The sequence below is a fragment of the Phyllostomus hastatus genome, unplaced genomic scaffold (genome assembly GCF_019186645.2).
Source record: "Phyllostomus hastatus isolate PE091 unplaced genomic scaffold, TTU_PhHast_1.1 phas_contig_148, whole genome shotgun sequence".
NCBI classification, from domain to species: Eukaryota; Metazoa; Chordata; class Mammalia; order Chiroptera; family Phyllostomidae; genus Phyllostomus; species Phyllostomus hastatus.
Window position 1 is genome coordinate 8,337,227 of NW_025333607.1, and position 21,501 is coordinate 8,358,727.

At 43.0% G+C, this 21,501-nt stretch overlaps 1 protein-coding gene across 4 annotated transcripts in view; it reads right to left on the reverse strand.

Moving 5' to 3' along the window:
* RGS7 (regulator of G protein signaling 7) overlaps positions 1-21,501 on the reverse strand; it is a 304,285-nt gene that overhangs the window by 136,692 nt on the left and 146,092 nt on the right. For all 4 annotated transcript variants that reach the window (XM_045860385.1, XM_045860383.1, XM_045860368.1 and 1 more), the window contains exon 3: positions 4,484-4,580. In XM_045860385.1, coding sequence (XP_045716341.1) covers positions 4,484-4,580 — 97 coding nt within the window. The remainder of the gene's footprint in view (positions 1-4,483; positions 4,581-21,501) is intronic.

Genomic DNA, 21,501 nt, shown 5'->3' on the forward strand with positions numbered 1-21,501 from the left:
AGGGACTGGGAAAAGGGCTGTGAATTTAATTTTAGGCATGTGGAGTTGGAGGTGCCAATTGGAAACATCACATCAGGAGTTTACTACACTGGCGTTCAGAGAAAAGATCCGGACCGGAGATACCCCTGTGGAAGGGCGCGGAGAGTTTGTGACTGAGGCTGTAGGCACAGATGGAATTAGCTAAAGGAAGAAAACACAGTAGGATTTCCACTGATGCTACATCATTCTAGCCATCGTGTGACTAGTCCAGCCTACTGTGTTCTCTTCCAGTAATCCTTTCCCACACTTCCCTCTTCTGAGTCCTCGGAAGTATAGAGCTGTCATGGAAAGGAAACTTGGGGATCGTCAGGTGTAACCTCCAGACACTGGAGGTGAAGAAACTGCAGCTGTTTTCTCAAGGCCACGCAAGTCCTCGGAGGAAAGACGGAGACAACAGCTCAGGTCTTCCTGGAGGGTGCTCCAGAGCTCCACCGCCAGGGGGAGATGTTGAGAGACAAACATAAGCGTCCCCAGTACTGAGTCCCACAGATTGTGGTAGACACTCATCTGTCCCGCTGAGCCAACACAGGCACGTGCGAAGACGCACTTAAGGAGGAACCTGGGGGGGGCGCAGATTCTTTTTTTTTAAGATTTTATGTATTTATTTTCAGAGGGCGGGGAGGGGAGGGAGAAAGAGGCGGAGAAGAACATCTACGTGAGAGAGGAACATCAGTTGGCTGCCTCTCACACACCCGCAGTCAGGGACCTGGCCTGCAACCCAGGCATGCGCCCTGACGGGGAGTGGAACTGGCCACCCTCCAGTTCGCGGACCGGTGCTCAACCCACTGAGCCATACCAGCCAGGGCAAGATTCTTGAATGAACTGATTTGGTTTGATGTTAGTAAGCTGTGTAACATTGGGCAAAAAGATTGAACTCTCTGACCCTACAGTTCCTTCCCTGTGATAGAGAGATAAACAATAATGACCTTGAAGTACAGTAAGAAATAAAACAAATATATTAAAACTCAATGACTATGTAGCAGGCTCCCAAATTACTAATATTCTCCTCCAAAGTAAAGTATATTTATCATATATAATATCAAAGTAATTGTCATATATAATAAATAATGATATTTTAATATATAACATCAAAATAATAAATCTTTATTAAAATACTTTTATTATTTAAAAAATCCCAATGGCTGATTCAAACAAACTCTTAAAACATTCAATATTGAAAAAGCAATTTTTTCTGCCACCAGGTTTTAAAGCCTATTTATTTTATGTTCATACACTTAAACTTCATAAAGCATCCATTACTGTGAATCAACAAAAAATCCACTCCCAAATAATATTCAATATTTTTATAGTGTATTATATTTTCTAGAAAGAAAGTGCCCCCCAATGTCAACATCTTGTTAAGCAACTGAAAACCTCTGTGGCCCATTTTAATTAATTCAAATATGCACGTAGCCAAGGTAGATGTTACAACTGTAAAATACTATCAAAGCTAGATCAAATGCCATAAAATATGTAAAATTAGTCATTTTCTCCTTTATTCACAAAATTTTGTGTTCCGTCTGAACCTGGATCTCCTATTTAGTGTTTAAATACAATACAAAGGCTTTCCAGCTGATATGAGAGTCATAATTTGGCTTCTCCAAAGATTTTCAGATGAAGGATGAATAAATATTGTAAGTTACAGGATATGAATTCTAGGGCCACAGCTATCATGTGGGTTTCATTCAGGGAAAATCCTCAGCAAAATCTTCAAATATTTTATTTTTAGCTTTATAGTTATTTTTCCAATTTGAGGCCACAATTGCATACAAATAGCATGAACACTTTTGTAAAAACATCATGCAGTAATGTTTGAACTTCATCTTTCATTTTACTTTGTGATGGAGCGCTTCCGTTCAAAGGCAAGATATAGCTCCACTTGAAAGGTGAGGATTCTGGGCAACACAGTTCCTCAACACACAGCAGGTACTTCTCAGATGCTTCTTCAGATTTATTCCTTATCTGCTCTAAAACATGGCTTGAAGCAATTTATAATATTAATCTCCCCTCCAACCACACACACACACACACACACACACAATTAAAACTAGAGCAATGAAAGGCTGACAAACAACCAATTAGAAGAAAAAGGAAGGTAGATATGTCAGTGATGAGCCAGGGGAGAAATATGAATGAAATGTCAAATTTAGTGATGAATTTCCCAGAAATTAGAAAAAAAAACAGGAAAAAGAAAATATAAGTTATATATTTCTTATTGTTTTTTAAAAGGAAAAAGTCAAGTTTATCTGCAAAGATAGTTTCCTTAGCATTTTATGATAGAACAAATGGGTTTCATGGGTCCCCTCATAGGCAACTGAGAGAACTCATGAAGTAAATATGTTTGATTATAATTTTGCAAAGGTTAAAAACAGCGGGTAAGTAATCATGTCTCTGCCTACTCTAAGGGCCTCTATATCATCATACCCAATCGTCATAGAGGTATTCCTTTCGGGAGATAAATACATGTAAGGAGGGTTCTTGGTTGACAATCTGATTATCGAGTGAAAGTGTATAAACAGCTCTGCTCCCACAACAGACATTTTTAACCTCTGGGAACAGAACTCGTCTCAGTCGGTCATACCAGTGGAACATTAGGTGCCAACATATAATAATTTATTTCCCCGCTAAAATGGAAATAGCAGTCCTCGAAACCCGTATAGTAATTGGAACACAGTGGGTGTCTGATCAGTGTTCACTGAACTGACTAAAAAATCTAAAGGAGACTCCAGCCAGCATGCCTGTAAGACCAGCAGGTGCCGATCCTCTCTATTTTTTTATCAGCTTAAAAATGGCTGCATCCCGGTCCTCGTGAATTAAAATCTCATGGTTAGGCTTTCCAAATGGGCATTCCTAAGACCCAGCACTGAATCTGTTGCAGATGTAGGAGAAGTCGGACATAGAAAAGGGAAGTGGAGAATACAGCAGACCAGAGGGTAGAAGTTCCACAGTGGAGATGAGGAGCCCCAAGGGACGTTTTTGCAGGTTGCATCACTGGGCCCCGGGACACAGGGACAGGGGCTGCAAAGCTACCAGGGACGCTGAGCTCTCTGCCTTATTATGTCTGCTTCTCTTTCCTCGTGTGTTTCATTTCTCTCCATCTGAAGACCGGCCTCCTTGGCTTGTCTCTGCACACGGCCAATTGTCCAGGCCCCAGGTTGTCATCCCTCAGTGCCACACACACACACACACACACGCTTAAGTGATGCTCAGGAAACTCAGCAGAATCTCAGGGGAAAGAGAGTTGATGGGCCAGGCTCCAACCAGCACCACTGAGGTTCTCAAACCCTAACATCTGGGCTGCTGATTTGCACTTGGTCCTAATTATTACCCTCATGCCAAGGCCACTGTCCACTGGTCTTTCAATCCTGTTCCTCAGGAAACATCCCAACTCGTGTTCCTGAATCCCATCAAGCACCATCCTCTCCACGTGCTCAGCAGCAGACTCCTTACCCTTGCCACGTGTCACTCATGACAAGGCTTTGGTTGGTCTTGCCTCACCTGTTCTCTTAGCCTCGCTGGCCCAGGCCCCAGCCCGCCTGAGTGCCCACAGGACGAGCCTCCGCCACCTCATGGAGCCAGAGAGAGCCCAGATTTCTAACTTAGCACTACCCATTTCCTCTAGTCACTTCCAATCAAATGTGTGGGCTTGCCCTTGTTCTGATAATGAACCCTTTATCTCAAAGTCACCCAATTAAAAAACAAACACCAAAAAGAGGGTCCTATCCTCTTTGATCTTGTATGTCCAGTCCTTTGCCAAATCTGCATGCTTGTTCCTCTCTATTCTTCCCCCTACAAACCAGAATCCTGGCCCCCTAACTCTCCTTGCAAGAGCCTTGTACCTATGACAGAGACAACGCACTTTACTGAATGCCAACCCAGCTAGAACACTGCATTCTCTGCAAAAAATTTCAGTGTCTCCCTATTTCCCCATACATAAGAACTAGATTCCATGGGTCAGCTTTCCAAGACCTTCATACTCAGACTCAACTCTGTTTGTTCCTGTCTACCTACCTGGCTTTCTGTAATGAAGCCCCTCCCAGCTCCGCTCTTGAAGCTAATATGACCCCGCAGTTTTGGAACTCAGCTCATTCACTGATCTTCAGGAAGCTTTCCCTGCCTCCTCGTGGATTTTTTTTACCCTCCTAACTTCTATATAGAATTGACCTCACATTTGTCCCATACATCTTTACTTAATATTGCTTCCTCCTATTTCACGCACGTTCATTCTGTCTTTGTAAGTAAGAGTAGGGTCATGACTTTTGCTTTTTGGTTTTCTTTCATTATTATGTCAAGTGTCACACATGATCACTATGGCATTAGCATTTTATAAGTAGTTTACCGAATAATGACTTAGAGAGTTTCAGTAGTGAGCAGTTAGAACAGATTTTAAATTGTTCTGTGGAAGATGCCGGACAACATAGAGCGCTACTGGATGCGAACTTACCAGAGAAGACGCTAGGTATCTTGGAAAGAAAGCTCTTGACAGTTCGAATAGGAATTCCATTTTTTTCATCTTGCATGCGTGCTATGACGTCCTCCATCTAAACGACAATAACGAGATAATTAAAGCCTTTCACAAGTGGAGTCTTTCAGAAAAATCAGTTCTCATAACAATTCTGTAGACCGGTTTTGCCCAACTAAGACTAATGCGATTCTTACCTTGCTAGATTTTATCACATCAATATGTTCAGTTCAGTTAAAACGGGAGAGAGAAAACAGCAAGAAAAGTGGCCATTTTAGGCTCCATTAACTACTAAGAAGAGCTCTGTGCTTTGAATAGTGCTTCTCTTCTGGCTTCACGTTCTTTGGTTGGAAAGGTGTAGATAAAAGAATGCTTACTTTTGAAGCTGTCAGAAATCCCTGTCATAGTAAAAGTCACACTTCGGTAATGTTATCTCTACTGAACTTACTGCGAAAGACAAGAGAAGCCCTACAAGCGACTGTTTGGATTTCCTCTTCAAGCAAGGGAGTTCTGTGTTTGGGTTTAGGATAAACTTCTGAAACCTGCCTAGAGACACAAGACTGGTTGCCAGCAATTGCTGCTTCCCTTCCTCGGGCATTTACTGAGGTGTGACACAAAATGCACACACACACACAACATGCATGAACACACACTCTCACACACTCATGTGCATATACCTGCATATGTACACGAAACATGTATGCACATGCAAACACAGGCACAGTGCACACATGTGCACACACACATAAATATAAATGTAACAGCACAGCCTTCTGCCCATTGAGTGATTTCCACTGGATCTTCCTTTCAATCCAGTTAGTACATTCGCGTTTGCTTGTGAAAAACTGGCACAGTTTCAAGGGCTCTGCCCCACAAAGTCCAATGCGGAACTTAGTTCTGAATAACATTCATTCAAGACATGGCCTCACACTTTACTTATGTGCTTCTAACCCTGTGCCACTCATATACAAACACACACACACACACATGTTTTAGTATGGAACTCAACATCCATTCATTCGCTTACTTATTTCCAAACAGTTACCAATCACCAGCTTGAGGCCAGATTCACCACGGGGCATTGTGGATATGAAAATAAGTATAATACAGTTCCTGTGCTCAAAAACTCAGTTAATATTGAAAACAATGGCAAAACTTGAATAAGGTTTGTAGTTTAGTTAACAATGTTAGAGCAATGTCAATTTTCCATTTTTGATAATTATGCTATAGTTATGGAAGATGTTAACATTAAGGAAAGCTGTGTGTTAAAGGCATATGGAATTCTCTATGCTATCTTTGCATCTTTTCTAAAAGTCCAAAAATTATTTCAAAATAAAAAGTTAAAAAATCACAGCCTACTTCATCAAGATGGCAATGTCGGCAGACATGGCTCGCCTCTTCGCTCAACCACAGCAAAATCACAAGTAAAATATAAGTCAACTGTCACTCAGAACCACCAGAAATCAAGTTGAATGGAAGCCTGACAACTATGTCGTTAAAGAAACCACATCCTTATAGGAGGGGTACAGATGCAGAACAGGCTGGTTCCAACCCACTTGCGGTAAATAAAAATTCAGGGGGGATATATTGGGAGCGAGGAGTCCCAGACACATACCAGGCCCCCCAGCCCAGGGTTCCAGTGCCAGGAAGATAACTCCCCACCACTTCTGGCAGCAAAAACCAGCGGGGATTGAGTCAGTGGAAGAAACTTCTGGAGCCCCAAGCAGTTCCTCTTAGAGAACCCACACACAGACTCGGCTACTCAGACTCACTCCCTCTGAGCTCCAGTACTGGGGTAGCAGCTTAAAAAGCCTAATGGCATAAAGGGAGAAACTGAAGTGTCTGGCATCAAGGTGAGCAGAGGCCATTGTCCCTTTTCTAAACCCTCCCCCAACAGAGCCACGGGCCAGCAGGCTGGTGCCATATCTCAGACTCCATCAACCTGGCTAACACTGTTTGACCTGCCTTGGAAATCCCCAGAGACTCAGCCTCACCCAACTTAGGGGCCCACCCAAGCTGCTTTTCCGTATGGATGGCCAGCCTTGGCTCATGCTTCACACTTCCTAAATCCTCAAACATGCAACAGCTGGCCTCAGTGAGCCCCAGTCCCAGCACTAGCAGCAGCCAGCCTAGATTCACAGCTTGGCTTCATCTGGGAATCTCTAAACCCAGCACAAGTAGCAGCCATCCCAGCTTGCTTTATAGCTCAGGCAGGGTGCTCTGGGAAAAACACAGGTGGGAGCTGACCTGGGTCTGTACCACCGGGAAACCCCAGGTCCAGTGCACCCAGTGGACAGCTACAGACCACATCAGAGCACCGCCACCCTGCTCCTGCACAGCTGATCCTCCATGAAGGGCAATGGTTGATGGCAGTGGTCACAGCCAGTCCTTGCAGCAGACTAGCCTGGGTAAATCCCTCCCATTGATATGCCAACAGCAACCGAGGATCAACTACAAGAGGAGGGTGTATACTCAGCCTACACAAAGGGCACACCTTGAGTACCCAGTTTGGGTGATAGGGGAGGGTGTGCCCCTGGACCCTACAGGAGATCTACTACATTAGGCCACACTATGAAGACATGGAGTCAAAGCAGCTCTATCTAATACATAGAACCAAACACAGGGAGGCTGCCAAAACAGAGAGTCAAAGAAACAGGGCCCAACTGAAATAACAGATCAAAACTCCAGAAAAAGAGCTAAACAAAATGGAGATATGCAATGTATCAGATGCAGAATTCAAAACATGTTTTGTAAGGATGCTGAAGAAGCTTGGTGAGAACCTTGGTAGCACAAAAAAGATCCAGTCAGAAATGAAGGATATGCTAATTGAAACAAAGAACAATTGATAGCCTTGGCTGGTGTAGCTCAGTGGATTGAGCGCAGGCTGGCGAACCAGTGATGGTTTGGTTCCCAGTCAGGGCATATGCCTGGGCTGTAGACCAGGTCTCCCAGTAGTGGGTGCGTGAGAGGCAACCACACACTTATATTTCTCTCCCTCTCATTCTCCTTCCCCTCCCCTCTCTCTAAAAATAAAATAAATAAAGTCTTAAAAAACAACAACAACAGGGAAACAACAGTAGAGTGGATGAAGCCGAGAATCAAATCCATGATTTGGAACATAAGAAAGAAAAAAACAATCACTCAGAACAACAAGAAGAAAAAAGAATGAAAAAAATGAGGGTAGTATAGCAGCCTCTTTGACAACTTCAAGAGGTCCAACATTCACATCATAGTGGTGTCACAAACATAAGAGAAAGGGCAAAAAATTAGAAATCTATTTAAAAAAATAATGGAAGAAAACTTCCCTAATTTGGTGAAGGAAATAGACATGCAAATCCAGGAAGCACAGAGAGTCTCAAACAAGATGGATGCAAAAAGGCCCACTCCAAGACAGATCAGAATTAAAATGCCAAAGATTAAACATAAAGAGAGACTCTTGAAAGCAGAAAGAAAAAAGAAGTTAGTTACCTACAGGGGAGCTCTCATAAGACTTCCAGGTGATTTTTCAAAAGAAACTTTGCAGGCTAGAGGGGATCAGCAAGAAATATTCAAAGTCATGAAAAGTGAGGTCTTACAGCCAAGGTTGCTCATCAGCAAAACTATCAATTAGAATTAAAGGACAGATAAACAACTTCCCAGACAAGAAAAAAAACGAAAGAAATTCATCATCACCAAGCTATTATTATATGAAATATTAAAGGGACTTATTTAAGAAAAATAAGATCAAATCTATGAACAATAAAATGGCAAAAAATACATATCTGGCAACAATTGAATCTAAGCAAACAACTGAAACAAAGCAAACAAGAAAGACAGAGACAGAGTCATGGATACTGAGAGTTTTGTTGTTGTTGTTGGTGGTGGTGGTGGTGGTGGTGGTGTTGCCAGATAAGGGTGGGGCATGGGGGGGAATGGGTGAAGCGGTGAGGGGATTAAGAAGAGCGAATAGGCAGTTACAGAATAGCCAAGGGGAAATAAAGTACAATATAGGAAACGGAGTAGCCAAAGAACTCACAGACACGACCCATGGACATGAACAAGGTTGTAGGGATTGCCTGAGGGAGTGGGGGGTGCTGGGTGGAGAGCGCAAAGGGGGAAAATCAGGACAACTGTAATAGCATAACCAATAAAATATAATTTAAAAACAAATCACAGTCTAACATGTACATCAATTAATTACCCATCACATTCCTATCAGCACAGCTTCAGAGTGGTGTTCCATTAGGCAATCCTATTTGCCTGGGTAACTCCTGTCATATTTACTAGCACGAGACATAACCAGGGATGTGGGAAGAATGATTTTACAGAACCACAGGGTTGCATTAGACTCTCAGCTCTTCTCGTTATCATCCATGTTACTTTGAGCAAGTTAAGTAAGCTCACTCAGGCTGTTTCCTCATCTGTCCAATGGTGATAATAATATTTGTGCTAATTCCTTCGCAAAGTTTATGAGGTTGGGTTGGGGCTGGGATGTGCTAAACTATTTTAAGGTTAAACAAACAGTGTACATAAAGCACAGTCCATAGCTGAGCACTGAACTTCAGCTGTGCACGCATACCCCTGACACTCAGGGAGGCTTACTGTCCATTCTTCGAGTTGTTTTTCCATGTGCACGAAGACTGTTAGCTGCCTTCCCCCGCCCCTTCCTGCCTCTCCAGGGGAGCCAGGCTGACTTCTCAGGTGGAAGAGCTGGGAGTGAGGAGCTGGCCTGCCCGCGGGGCCCATCCCTTCTCCATCAGAAGCCCACAGCAACTCTGCCGATAAGGAGAAGCGTGCTCTAGTGAGTGAGTGAGTCAGTTCAGAATTGGGCTTCAGGATTAGAGCTTAGTGAACACTCTTCAGTAATAGCTTTATCCGAGATCAAGGTGAAACTGTAGCCTCCATTTGCTTGACAGTTGGTTGTGATTCTCCAATGATTCAGAATTCAGGTAGAAAGGAAAGGTTGGTGTGTGTGTGTGTGTGTGTGTGTGTGTGTGTGTGTGTGTTTCAATCAAGCCAGTGCAAGACCCCAACAGTAACCAAATACCATACTTTTTCTCATGTCATAAAGATATGTCATCTAAGTATAGAAATATGAAAGACACGTTCTTAGGCCTTTTTCTTTTTGCCACTGTTTGCCCTTCATTCATGTGACACAGTGTTTAGAAGGGAAGAATAAGCTTCTCTCCCTTGCCCACCATCAGCCTGTAAACCCTTGTATTATCAGCTTAACTGTGTAAACCAGGCTGCATTAGAGAGACACGGAAACCTCTCCAGCTCCCACTTGAACCACCTGAGCACCCAGGGCGGAGCCGCCATCACCCCCCGGGCAGGGGCTGCATTAAGATGCATCATCATTATGGGGAGAGGCGTTTGCTCTGAGAAGTCACGCCACGTCTCCATTCACTGAGTCCCAGAGAAGCGAGATCGGGGATCTGGGAATTGAAAGTGACCTCTGTGGCTGTTTTTAAAATCTTCCTTTTTTTTTCAGAAGCATAATTTTCATAATAGTAAAAATAATAAACCCCATGTAAAAATAGGATTTGTGTTCTAGGCAGAAAATGGGATCATAAAAGTGCATTCAACTGTTTTTAATCTTTACTCAGATGTAATTTATCCATGAACCGTACCATGGCCTAAAATGAGCAAAACAACAAGCAAAATAACACAAAGACAAAGGAAGACAAAAATATCTAGTTTCTAAAAGCTAAAATCGCTCACAAAATCCACATATAAAAATACATCTACCGTATTGACCAAAGTTTCCTTAATCATTTCCTTACTCTATTTTTCTATTAAGCATGGTTTTTATGCTCTTGCTGACCTGCTTTCTCATGATGAGCAGTAGAAAATTAGGTAAGTTGTTAAAGCAGACAAACTAACAGAGCAAGCTATACAGCAAGAGGGATGGATGAGAGGCTACAGAAAGTAACTCTAAGGAATGTTAAAAGTCTTTGGGACAATTTAATTTAAGGCCAAACGACTCAGTATCTCAAGCATTTCAAAAGAAGATGTATATAAATTATATTTTGATAGATAGATCTACCCAGGTACCTGCCTATGTATCTATCTGTCATCCATGTTGATAAGGGTGCATTGAGTTGAAAAGGGTTATTAGCATGTGGTTTGGCTCTCCCAAGCCTGTTTCTGACGGAGGGCGAGGAAGGTCCGAGCCGGAAATAACAGAGCGTGGGGCTGTGCACAGGAAGCTGGGCGTGCCCATGGCGACCGAGGCTTTCCCTGAGTCTGATCTTTTTTACCCTTCACATCAGAAGCACATGATCCGTAAGATTTCTTCTAGCTACAAAATTATTTGAGTCTGAAAATAATCATCAGTGTTTACCACTGGGTAAGTCTCATCACTTAGCTCAACGAACCAATTTCCCAATCAGAGACAAGGAGATGAGCCGATGAAATTGAACAGGACCTTTTTACAAACGTATTTGCTTCCAACTGTTGGCACATTAATGTCAGTGCAAATTAATGTCAGTGCACATAGCAGAGTAAAGTTACTTTATTACTCTAAGGCTAAGTTTTTTCACCTGTATGATAAAGATACTATTCTTAACCTCCCCTGTCTATTTTGTGTCTACCACTTACGCTTCTTACAGTCTGCACCTTCTGGATGACCCATGGACATGAACTAAGGGGGGTGGGGAATGCAGGTGCGAGAGAGGTGCAGGGTGGAGGGGAATAAAGGGGGGGAATGGGACAACTGTAATAGCATAATCAAAAATATATTTTAAAAACGATAGATATAATAGTGCACATCTTACTACAGGTGATAATGAAACAATGCTAATTAAATGTTACCATAATGCTGCCATCATCACTGTCATCAACATCATCATCGTCAACCTAAGTCTCTTCCTTCATCACTGTATTAAAAACCCACAGACGCTTCCTTTCTTTCACAACCCAGTTGGCAAAGGCAGCTGTGGTCAGATGCCAAGTATTATTGAAGCAATAAAGTATCAATAACAAAGTAGACAAAGGTACCTATGAGCAAGCTCTCTCCTGGACTTCCTGTAGAAGACCTAGTCTTCCTCTGATAGGGGATTTGATTACAGGAAATGTCAGGAAGAACCATTTTTGCATATTAGTCAGGACTAGGCAAACTATGACAAAATAGTATTTCAAAGAAAAGGGGCAATGAGATTGTATCCGCTTCTGACAAAATAAAAATGTCTCTGCTCTCTTATTTTCTTGATGAATTTGCCACTGGCAGTTCATTAACAGTTCAAAACACTGCATTGAATTGAGATTAAATACTTCTTTGCCAAAGCAATCTTTTATCTATGCAAACTAATTCTCTATTTCCTGGCAAGCGTAAAACAATCATCTCTTACAATGCAATTTTTGAGAATATCTATGGCTCAATTTGTTTTCAACATTTTTATACCTCTCTGACGGAATCCTGCACACTGCCGTGACTGTCACCACCTTAGAACTATCTGTTGTCCCTTAGATGTGAACTCCTTGAGGGAAGGAACCTCACCCGACCCATTTTTGCACTGCTAATATAGAAAATGCTGACCCTGCAAACCAAAGCATCTCAGGTTCGATTCCCAGTCAGGGCACATGCCTGGGTTGCAGGCCACGGCCCCCAGCAACCGCACATTGATGTTTCTCTCTCTCTATCTCTATCTCCCTCCCTTCCCTCTCTAAAAACAAATTAATTAATTAAAAAAAAAAAGAAAGAAAGTGCTGGCCCATAAGGGAGGCTCAAGAAAAAAGAGGGAGAAACACTGACTTTTAATTCATGGCACACATTTTATGTTTTGGAGATATCCAAAGCAAACATTCAAGTTAAATTGATTTCAGTTGTCATCTGCAGATGTTTGAAATTCTTTTTATCTTTCTATCTAACATTTGGTTAACAAATAGGCTCTGTCACAAAGGGTGGCCCAGAAGAGCTTAAGGTACTCTAAGCAAGAACATTCTTTTGGTTTCTTTTTCATTTAATGCGAAGATTCCTCTGCTTGTTTATGAGAGGATTTTTTTTTCTTTCAAAACATGGGAGTAAACCAGTGGCTGTTTACAAGGCTGTCTTTCTGCTTGTAGATGAGATGCTCAAGCTCACGGTCACGTGTGAGCTCTCAAGATGAAAGATGCGATTGAACTCCCAACACGCTGCTCTTTTCCCAGGAGTTCCTAATTAGCCTTTTCATGGAAAGAGTTTCGATGTCATTTCAGTGCTTGTGATGTGTTTCAAATACGCCTCAGGTTAAGCAGGCTCCACCCGCACACTCAGCGGAATGGAAGAGGGAGCATATGACACAGCTCCATCTTTGAGGATTACCAATTATTCAAGAGGGGCCGCCAGACAGGGAACTCCCACGTGCTGATGAAAGCAGAATCACCGTCTTGAACTCTATCTAGTTCCCTAGTGTTCTTAAGAGTGATGTGAGTTTAATGAAATTTACTTGTTTGCCAGAACGGTATCAAAATAGCAGTAATATTGAACTCGTTAAGCCAATAACTTCAGAGAGACGCCCTGACTGGAACTGAACCATTGGTAGGAAGTTCATAGTTCCGTACTCCGTAGGTGTGAAAGAGAAATGAATCAATCAAAACTTCCAAGGAAGTTTTCCAACTTTTTATTGCAATCTACCACTGAAGCTCAGATGTTTAGCCACCAAACTGAGAGACTGTGTGGGTATATTGAATGAATTTTTTTCCCTCTGGGCATAGACGTTCAAATGATTGTGTCCAACCACTATTTAATGTTCTTTTTATTGAATGTATGGGGGTGGCACTGGTTAATAAAATTGTGTTGGTTTCAGGTGTACAAGTCTATGATCCATCATCTATGTGTATATTGTACTGGGTGCTCCTTCCATCACCATTTCTTCCCCCCTTCACTCTCTTCTCCCTCCCCCTTCCCCTCTGGTGATCACCACCCTGACTGCTGTGCGTCTCCACGAGGTTTTTTCCCTTGACCCCTTCACCCTTCCCACCCAGCCCTGCACGGCCCCGCCCCCTGACCGCTGTCAGTCTGTTCTCTATGAGTCTTTTTCTATTTTGCTTGTCTGTTTATTTTGTTCACTAGATTCCACCTAGGAGTGAAATCCTATTTGTGTAACCATCATTTGAAGTGCTCCGAGCACTTTCTCCCAAGCAAAAAAAATGGGAGAAATGATCACTCAAGTGCTTCTTGAATATCTTAGACAATTAGGTGGTGGCATGTATTACATAATTTAACACCTGCCTGAAGAGAAAAAAAAAACTATTTTTTTCTCTTCAAGAAGCCTTTATAAGGAACACAGTTTGCACTTCTGAACTCATTAGTAAAAATGGAGAAGGTAGAGTTGGCCTCTAATGAAGGTTAAGTAAGAATAATGAGATTCAAATTTGCAACCCAAACTGTTTTCTGCTGCAGTAATTTAATTAGAGCTGCTTCCAATTTATGCAATTTTCCTCCATGTTACAGTTGATGACATTATCTTAACTCAGAAGTACTCTTTTCCTGTGAAAAACTGACTGTTTTGATAAATAGTGACGACCCAAAAACATAAACTTGTAGAATCTGGTTGCATGTTCATCTGCCCTAGTTCATCTTGAATACAGATTTATCTTTTCCAAAGCAACAACTAACTTGGAAACATGGAGATTTTACGCTTTGGGAGTTTGAGAGAAGGCAGAAACCATTTTTTTCTGATTTATGGGTGTTTTTGTTTGTTTTTAAATAAAGCATTTTTCTCATCCATCTCAAGCAATGTAACCTGTTCTTTAAATGAACAGATACTTGGAAAACTGTGCTTACTGTACTGGTTAGAATTGCGCGGGTTACAAGTGACAGAACCCCGGCTTGAACTGACACAGACAAGAAAATGTGTAGAGAGCACGGCAGGAGGTTTTGTTAACTCGGAGATTAAAACAGGAGGGGTCCCCCACAGCTGCCCCTGGGCATTCCCTCGGCCTTTCCTCTTGGCTCCCGTCCACGTGTCCGCCTCACCTCTCTCCCTGGCCCTGCGCTTGTCTCGGCTCTCCACAGCACGGGGCAGGAAGCACAGCTGCCCTCACCTCCTGAGCTTTCTAGTTCACAGTCCAGGGCCCCAAGGAGAAATGGCTCCTCCCTCCCATTCCTACACCTGAATTTTGGGCCAAAACTCTGCTTTATGATGTTGGGTGGGGAGGGGGAGGGGGTACTGGCAGACAGAACAGTGCTGTTCACCGTAGCTTTATTCAAGATGAAAAGCCTTTTGAAAGGAGGAGAAATTGAGTTGTATAATATGAAAAGATGTAAGAGAAGCTGTGTAGAGAGAAAAAGAGAGAGAGAGAGAGAGAGAGAGAGAGAGAGAGGGAGAGAGAGAGAGAGAGAGAGAGGCTGCTGAATAATGAGAGAGAGCCCCAGGAAGACAGAAAGGGATTCGGAGGAGGAGGAGCATGGGACAGACAGGTGAACCCACTGGACGGGGGATTTTCACAGACACTAAGAGAAAAGAAAATGCCATCCCTAAACAAGCTACTTTGCTCATTGACATGTAGTTTTTGACCATGGTAGAATTTGCCCACAAAGTGGAAAACGCCAAGGGTGTGAAATATTGGCTAATATCTATCACAGTCAGAGTTCAAGTTGGGCATCTGTCGATGTCTCCTAATTGGTGGTGGGGGGCTTTTATTTTTCAGTTTTTATATTTCGATGTTGTTTTTATGTGTGTGCGTATGTGCTTATCCATGAGTATGATTTACTTTTCTAATTACTTTTTTTACTAAAATGTTGGATTATGTGAGAATTCTCACTTCAAGGGGATTACAGTCTTATACTTTAAGTCCTTTATTCAAATATCTGTCGCCACACATTTTGGGGTGAAATGGCCCCCACTGTCGGTTATAATGTAATGTATGTAAACATTCTCTGCAATTGCCAGCAGCCTTCAGTAACTAAACTGGTCCGCCTAGAAATTACCATTTTTTCCTTCATTTTTTAAAATCCAGAGCTAATAAAATATACTGTTTATATTATTTTATGTGAGTATACCTCATTATAACCCTAGTAGGCATAAGCAACAGTGTTATCACGAGCCCTCTCTCAGGATTCCTGGTAAGCGGAAAGTCTCTCTGGCGAACTTTCTAACGGATGCAGGTGCATGACTTCCGATGCGATCTTCTATTTTGGCTTCCAAAAGGAACTTGAAATTCAATAACCTCCAGGGTTTAGCAAAGACACACAAGTCGTTGTCTTAAAATACGATTGCCAATGAATACTCAGAAAACAAAGTATCTAAAGACAGCCAACGCTTTGGTGAGGAAAAATTAGACAACGCAGCCCATGCCCAGACGAATTTACTCATCGTCTGGGACTGAGCCGGCAGGACCACCCGGAGCCGCCAGGGGGCGCCTGCCTGCTAAAAGGGCCCTTTTTAACGGAGGGAGGGGGGGCAGCAGAACAGTATCACAGAGCAAAACAGCTTCACAGTAGCTTGGGAATCTGTGAATTACCATTTCAGTTCTTTTATTTCGATCTTAGCTTCTTTTTGTAGCCATTTAGGCATTTCTTGGTCACAGATTCATCCAAATGTGTGCGGAGGCCTCATAGAATCTCTGGCACCCACATGAACCGGCTATGACCGACTTCGCCACTGGCGGACAGAAAGCGCTCACATCCCGGTTGTTCTTCCCACTTTGCGGTTTTGGGGTTCAGAAACGGCCACGTGTACTGAAGGCCTGGAACACTCTCGTGATTCTGCACGTACCCTACGAATTCCATTCCTGAGAGCTTTTGAAACAAAAAAAAATGCATATATTACCTTTCTTTGACTTTGCCCTCCACCCTTTCCTGTCAGCTCATGAATCTTCACCTCTCACTACATGTGTCCCTCTTTGCTCTCAGGGATGATTGCATTTGAAAATCTCCCATTAGAGTTGAAGAGCATTCATATCTACTGCCCGCAAAGGGGTCACCTTTGAAATATATTTGCACTCTTAGGAAAAAAAAAACTGTATCAAAATGATCAGTCATTAAATTCATCATTCGATTCCAGAAAATCTGAATGGCTTCAAAAATATTTGGATAAATCTATGAACGACGGAGACATAAATGACAACAAAGAGAAAACAGAATTTAATCAGGAGATGTTAGTCGATTATGGCTGTTACATTTCAAAGTTATTCAACACATAATTGGGTTTTATCACAGTGACCTGCAAGCTATAAAATGCACTTAAGTCCCCCATCCACATATTCAGAAACACCCATGTGTGTGACCAAGAGAGTCATTTTAATAACCATACTGAAGATAGACATTCATGCTGAAGCAGCAAGAAAGGCAATAAAAACCTGGATTTATTTTACGCCCTCCCGGCCTAATTAAGATGTTCTCAAATCATCGAGCCGATGTAAGTCATGTCTTTGGCTAGGGACGAGGTGGGAAGCAGTATAGAAATGAACATAATGAGAGTGTCATGAACCTGACAATGAGTGCCGCGTTTCATCTTTCAGGGAAAGGGATCGTCATCCACCCTCTATTTGCACGGTAAGAATCTACAGAGATTCTTAGAGAAGGGTTTACAAGTTCTTATTACAAGGTCTCGCATCATTACAAAACTTCCACAACAATTCTTGGCATAATGTGGAAACAATATTGAGAAGACTGGTAGGCACAAAGTCAGGCAAAACCGTCTACCGGTTTATCTGAACACATACAGCCCCGGAGTTGGAAACATGTCTAAAGACAATACAAGTGACTTGGCGTGAACTGCATTCACTCCAGGAATGAAATAGTGAAATGAAGCTAAGTTTAAGACTCAAAATTAGATGGCATATTAGTTAAATTCTCTTGGGGAAGTCATCCACTTTAAGCCTCTGTGACTTCATTCCTTAAATGGAGATATCACTTAACTCTGTTCGATGAAGAGCAAATGGCATCAATGTACACGACAGCCTCCCCAAAACTACTATTATTATGAATATTCCCTTTATGTCACTGAGCATGTGTCCCAGGGTCTTCTTAAGTGGAACTGAGCCCTGATTTCAAAAGATCAAGCACTCAGTGGTCAAGTAAAATGTAGGGAAGACAACAAGGAGCTGGCCCTTTGGATCTCATACTGGTTTAGTTTTATTTAGTTTTCTGTCCTTTCTGCCTCCTTAGCCTGCTTAAAGCTGTAAATGTAAAGTTAGACTCTCTGAGCCCAATCACTGTAAGGGGGTTTCAGATACAAAAAAAATAGTCAAGACCAGAAGGGAAGGTGTGTTGAGCAAGGAAACGGAAGAGACAAGGTTCTCATCAAATCAGGAATGACCCCCTATCTAAGTGCGGGAGACAAGATGTGTGTGTTCACGCTGTGATGCTCTATTTCCAACCTGGAAGCGCCAGGCCGCCCTCGGCCCACCAGCATGCTCGAGGACCTAGAATCTGAACGCCCTTGGCAGGGCCCAGGAGACGGAGGCGGCACGTCCTCCGTAGAGAACTAAGCCCTCCAGAGTGTGATGCTAGCGATTCTCTTCTCAGCTCTCTCCGGGTTGGTAGAGGACCAGTGGCACTCCTAATACATAAAAGAGAGGTTGTTTTATCACATACAGTGAGTCTCTCCAGCAGTTAGGGCTTATTATTCTCAGAAAACCCAGGTGGAGAGCGCTGTTCTGGACGTGACCTTGCTGGCGGGGCATGGGGTGCCATTTTTAGAGGCCTGAGGGGTGGCTACCCTCTCCTTCCGCTGAAAGGAGCCAGGAGGGCTCGCTTCAATGCAGGCAGGAGGGCCACAAAGACATTCGTGATGAGGGGCCACCAAGACAAATTACCTAAGTCATTTACTTTATGATAAGTTCTTTTGTTCATGGAGGCTCCGACTTGTCTCTGAGATGATGTTAGTGTGGTTTTACCAGGAGTGGTCGAAAGGATGACCTTCAGTCATCGCCTTTAGTGACAAGGCTCAGCCTCGGTTCACCCAGCCAGCCTCGTCTAAGAGTGAACACCATGTCTGGGACTCTCATTTAAAATCTTTCCCCAAAAGGATTATAACCTGAAGGTAAGGCACACGCACTTTAAAAGGACGAATGCATTCTCATCCCCATGATGAAGGCTTGTCCGGCTCAGATACATATGCTAAGAAGGTTCAGATATGTATGCTAAGAATCTGCATGTGTTTGGAGAGCTGACTACTGGCCTCGTGTTTCACACTTTGCAAAGTTTCAAATTGGTTTTCACTGCTGCTAAGCCTGACCTTTCTCTCTGCGTGAGGTTCCATGGTTTGCGTCCATAGATTGATTTTTAAATTTCAATTTGCTAGAATTCTTTCGAGATCGATGAGTGAATTTTAGAAAGACACAAGGAAAAGAACGTCCCCTTCCACTGTACCTTCGCTGGTGCTGGCAACCCAAGGCAGCACAGAGTCAGAAGGGATTTATTTTTCAGAAGCATTGGAACGGCTGTATTGATGGTTCCAGCCCACTGAACAGTTAACTGGAAAGAGAGGGAAATTCAATGTGACTTTCCTGTGCCAAACCACCACCTTCTTGCTGACCGGTCTATGAAAGAAAGAGCTCTGCACAGGACGTGGTGCGACTGTCCATCCGTATTCTTTCTGCTCTACTCTCAAGAGAAAATTAGGATGCCTGGTGCACTGGTTTATACAAAATCCCTAAGCAAAGCAGGTCCAGGCCTAGACATGCAAACGTACAACTTCTAGTCCAATAACTGTTCCTTTGATATCCCCTGTGATTTTTTTCTTATGAAAACAAAATTCCCATGCCCAGGAAATCAGAACTCTGGCTGCCATCTTCCTGATAACAGTTTTCATCCATTTCAGGAGAAAATGAAAGAAAAAAGGAATTTGCATTACTTACTGCTGGATAGCCTGTGTCTACTCTCTTGCAGTTAAAACATAGACGTCAGAAGTCATGACAGACTCAGCAGCATACACGACCCATGGTTGGCTTGGAAGGGTTCGGCCACACTAAGGGGAAATCCCGATCTAAAATCCTAATTATGTTCTGCTGCTGCCGGGAGCACATTCGCTGCCCTAAAAATGTTTCAGACACAGTCAGGTCATAGCAATATGCTACTACTGCATTATTATTATGTATGTGTGTCTAACATAGTTAAGGGATAGGATCACTTTTTAACCAGTTTGAAGGAATAGTCCCTGTATCAACTATATTTCTCACTCTCCAAATTCCACAAGATGCATGAGGTTTACAACTGTGAGACCTCAGAGGTCTAATTTGACCTGAAATGCATGAAATTATGTGCAGGAAGGGGCAGCATTATAGCAGTGTCTCACAGGCAAAAACTATCTATTTTCTATAATCTATGAAGTACTTTCTTGAATGTTACGTATATGTGTAACACCATCTGATGATGAAAATCAAGTTGTATCCCTAGGAAAACATAATAGGATTGATGGAATACATATACAACATTTGTCATTGTTGTTTTTTCATTCATGTCTACTCACTTAGGTCCCTAATGCATTCCATTTCTTCCAGTGATGAGACTAAAGTGTAGATGGAAAAGACTGAGGAAACAGACAAGTACTAACAGCATCCAATCACCTAAAAGGCTGGGAAATGATGCGGACCCCATGAGCTGGGGTCCGCATCATTATGGGTGAAATGAGACATTCACATGAACTACCAGGTCCAGTGGAGGAAAAGGGACAGCATGGCTTTTCTCCCAAGGGGAGCAAAAGCCACCGCCTCCACTATGACAGGCCTTGATTGGATTTCTCCGCCCATTACATGATGGTCCTCATTTACTATGCACAGGTTCGCTCTAGGTGGTTACCTTTTACAGAAAACAAAGGAGCCAATGCTACTAATCACATCACAGAAGAGAGATATTTGCAAATGAAAAGGGAAAAGCAGTTGAATCAGGTTACACTCATCCTTGGAAGGTTTAGCATGGTTTTTAGGAAGTTGCTTTGCAGGAAATGTCTTCAATTCAGGGTGAGGGAGTTTTAGCAAAAGCAAGACTCATAGCGGCCTAGGTACATTGCAGGCCTGATTCCCTACGGGATAACCTATCTGTGGGTGTGAGTCCTGTGCATCTCCCAGTGGGAGCTGAGCCCATGCCACGCACAGCAGCCTCCCACAGGGAAAGACCTCAGTGTCCCTCATGCATGTTTAAACCCTGGACGGGACGCATCTTTGGTCACACAGCACTCACTCCTGTAAGCCACCATTCCTTATCTCAAAGCACGTATCACGTGCTCATGCACAGGCTGCCAAGGCAACCACGAAGATGTATGCCAAGAAGGGAACTAGATGTTAATCTCAGACAATCACCTACCATTACACTAAGGAAGGTACAATATGACGTAGCATAAATTAATTAACATATGGCTGTCTGAATGGAAGGAAAGATTCCAGGTGATGGGAATCTGGAACTATCGTTCCAGAGGAGAAAAAATCCAACGTCACATTTTATACATATATGGGCTTGTATATGGATCCTTTGGGGAGGGTGACTGTTAATGGCATGTCCAGCGTGCTTTTAAAATGTAGGTGTGAAATAATGGAAAATATTATGCATATAGGTCTCTGACCCTCGTTCCTGATGCAGGGCTCCTAAGTTGCTTGGAATTTCCTGGGTCATAGAGTGTCTTTTATTCTAATGGGGTGGCTCTTGGTGGGTTTCTACCTCAGGGCTGGTTACAAGAAAGACCACGCCATGGCTAGAAGCTTGGAAGTTTTAGCCCCACCCCTTCTGATTTTCCAGAGAGGGGAGAGGGGCTGAGAATGGAGTCTATTATCAGTCATGACTGGGCGATGAAGCCGCCATAAAAATGCCAGCAGAGTTGGGTTCGGGGAGCTCCTAGGCTGTGAACAGATCCACATCCCAAGTCCACGGAGGCAGAAGCTCCCGTTCTCCAAACCTTTCCAGACCTCGCCCTGTGTATCTCTTCATCTGGCTGTTCAGCTGCATCTTTGATCACATCATATCCTTTTTCGTATAATAAACCACGAGGCATAACTGTTCTCCTGGGTTCTGTGGGCTGTTCTAGCACATAGTCAAGTCCAAGGAGGAGAGGGGGCCTGGGAACCTCTGATTTGCAGCCACGTTGGACGAAGTCGTGGGT